At 36.2% G+C, this 2,786-nt stretch overlaps 1 protein-coding gene across 1 annotated transcript; it reads right to left on the reverse strand.

Moving 5' to 3' along the window:
• Positions 1-4: 4 nt before the first annotated feature.
• LOC119643579 (trypsin-like) lies at positions 5-839 on the reverse strand (the record flags this gene model as incomplete). Its single annotated transcript, XM_038042960.1, has 1 exon — positions 5-839. A coding segment is annotated over exon 1 (673 nt), but the record flags the coding sequence as incomplete, so codon positions are not given.
• Between the last annotated feature and the right edge of the window lie 1,947 nt (positions 840-2,786).

Genomic DNA, 2,786 nt, shown 5'->3' on the forward strand with positions numbered 1-2,786 from the left:
CAAGATACAACACCGACTAATTTACCTTCGGCGACGAAAGGACCACCGGAATCTCCTTGACAAGAGTCTTTGTCTTTAGCATATCCACATACCATTGTCTCTCTAATTCTTTCACCGTATTGATAATTTTGAGAAGCACAATCTTTACGTTCCAAGAAAGTGACTTCGACTTCCATCAGAGCGGTGGAGAGATCACACATCATAAAGCATTTGGTACCCCAACCAGATATAACGGCAAAAGTACCCGTCTTTGGTACTTCCTTAGCCATTTCAATGTAACGGACCGTCGATGATTGATTAATCGGCTTCTCCAACTTGAGGATGGCTATATCATGCCACAAGAGTTCGCGGTCGTATTGTTCGTGGGATTTTAGAGCTTTAACGCCCACCAATATTCCACCTTCATTGTAATACGTAGAGCCTAAGCGCACTTGCAAATCAGAAGCTTCAACATTTCTTAAGCAATGGGCGGCTGTTACCACAATGTCTTCACTAATAATGCTTCCTCCGCAATAATGGTTTCCTGTGCTTATTTTCTGGAGTGATACCTGGTAAGGACGAGCTTCTATTGTAGTTTCTACGCCGTTGACAATGCGTTGACCAGCGATATGTTCTTCGGGTAAAGGACCCGCGAAAACCGCACTCGAAGAAATAAGTACAAGAAAATAAAAAGACATTATGGCAATTAGTTCGTGAATGCTGTTTTCATTGTGAGTTGGTTAGTATATATACTAATTTAAATTTTGTGTCTTAAGTATTATCTTGCAATGATTTTATGCACAGGCTGATAAGCGAAGCGGTCAGAAGCCTTTAATCATTGGTATATTTAATTGATAACCGATAGCATTCTAATTCAAGTTCGAGTGCGTAGTTCCTAGTTTTGCACTGACGCATTTTTATGCGTTTATTTATTCAATGTATTTTGTAATAATTTCTGAGCAGGCAGAACTTACGATATAGATTTCGTGAATATTAGCGAACATCTTATTTTCGTTCAACTTACCTTTTCAGAAGAAGAGGACGGGGCTATAAATTAAGGTATGTTTATAAATAATTGCGAAGTGTATGTACGTAAGTAAATATGTGGGTAAGGTTGAATTTATTAATGATGATGGGTATGTATGTGTAATGACGCTGACTCATCCAAATATATCGATAGGAAAACGCGATAGCTAGTGACGGACAATGCCTTATTTACTGAATACTTTACGATTTGTATGACAGGTCACTTAGTTTTGTGTTAACATTGTTAAGATCAAAACTGAGAGAAATTTTTTAGAAACACTTCTTCCTCCACTATTTATCACTCACTTGCAAATTGTACGATATTTACAAGGATTCACAGAAGAAATTACCACGCACATGTACACCTCCATCATTTTTTTGATGAATTAGAAAAAACTGTGGAAGTGGAGGTGGGCCCGCTTTTAGTTAACGTTGTGTCCTTTCTATAGGGGCGAGGAAAGTGCATTTATGCTTGTTGGAGACATAGATCATAACAATGAAATTAGCTCTTTCAGATACTTTTCAATGTTCTCTAAAACATATAAAAAACTGGAGTATCGTTACGTCTTTCAAATACAATTATTAGCAACAACATAGTTTTTTGCTTTTGTGGCCATAATCAGAGGCTTGGGGCGCAGGATTTTCACTAATATCTAATTTTAATTATCAGTTTATTGATTTGTGTCTTACTTCGTGTTAAAATGTAACTCAGAAAATACATATTTAGTGAAGGCACAAACCAACAGCAATATTGGCTCTCTTGGTGGGCTGTCTTCCTCCTCAAAAAGCTTAATAAATGGGCCGACGAGTGAGAAAATTATATTCATTTGCGAGGGTGTTTCCTATTTTGTTATGACATCGAAATGTCTTTGTTAATCAGGACACCCGATGACCTCATCTTCGAATAATAAGTTATTGGTGAGGAACACTGTGAATTTTGCAAAACATAAATCTTTTTTTTTACTTAATAAATGCTTTGAGCATTCGAGAATATGTAGAAACCAAGTAGAAACATTGCAGTGGGTTACGATTCACCATTAAATGCTCTACAGCACTTCTACTACTTCTAATACTACTAATATATATAACGACGTTTTCAATTAAACTGTTATACGGGATATGGCTGGAAAGAGCGTCTGATCCGCACCATTTTCGAAATCGTGCGTCCTTGGGCGAAAACATTTTCAATGCAATTGCATCAAAACATATGAAACATTGTGAACTGTGTGTTGAATACAAGATAGAAAAATGGACAGAGAAACTTAGATGAAGTGATTCTGAATTGGTCGGTATAATCAAAGTCTGTCTCTATGTGTCTGGGTATTGCATACTTCCGCACAAGTTTCATATGCCCATGTACTACAACTAATATACGATATAAAAAATTGTTAACTGAAAGAAACACTTTCTTGAAATTGCCGGCTTTTCCCTAAGCGCTCCGATTCGGCAACTATTCCGCGTCCCGCACAATAAATATGGCTTCGTCATTGTCATCTTTTAATATTCTTTAAAAATAACTTTTTTGATTTATGCTTAAATATATATCTAATAACTCGATTTACTGTCTATTAGTTTCAGAATTTATTTCATTAGTCTAAAGATATTATAATAAAGATAATGATAAAGCCTAATAAGTTTAACAAATATTATCACTTTTATAGTTTTCTTCCAAGCCAGAAAGATTGTAAGGAACAGGCTTGAGTAATGGCAACAGCGTGCCTTCTTGCGAGCGGTAATTAAAATGTTCACTAACGTTAGTTCCCAGTTGGAAGAAACAACGT

This window comes from Glossina fuscipes, unplaced genomic scaffold, assembly GCF_014805625.2.
Source record: "Glossina fuscipes isolate IAEA_lab_2018 unplaced genomic scaffold, Yale_Gfus_2 61314, whole genome shotgun sequence".
NCBI classification, from domain to species: Eukaryota; Metazoa; Arthropoda; class Insecta; order Diptera; family Glossinidae; genus Glossina; species Glossina fuscipes.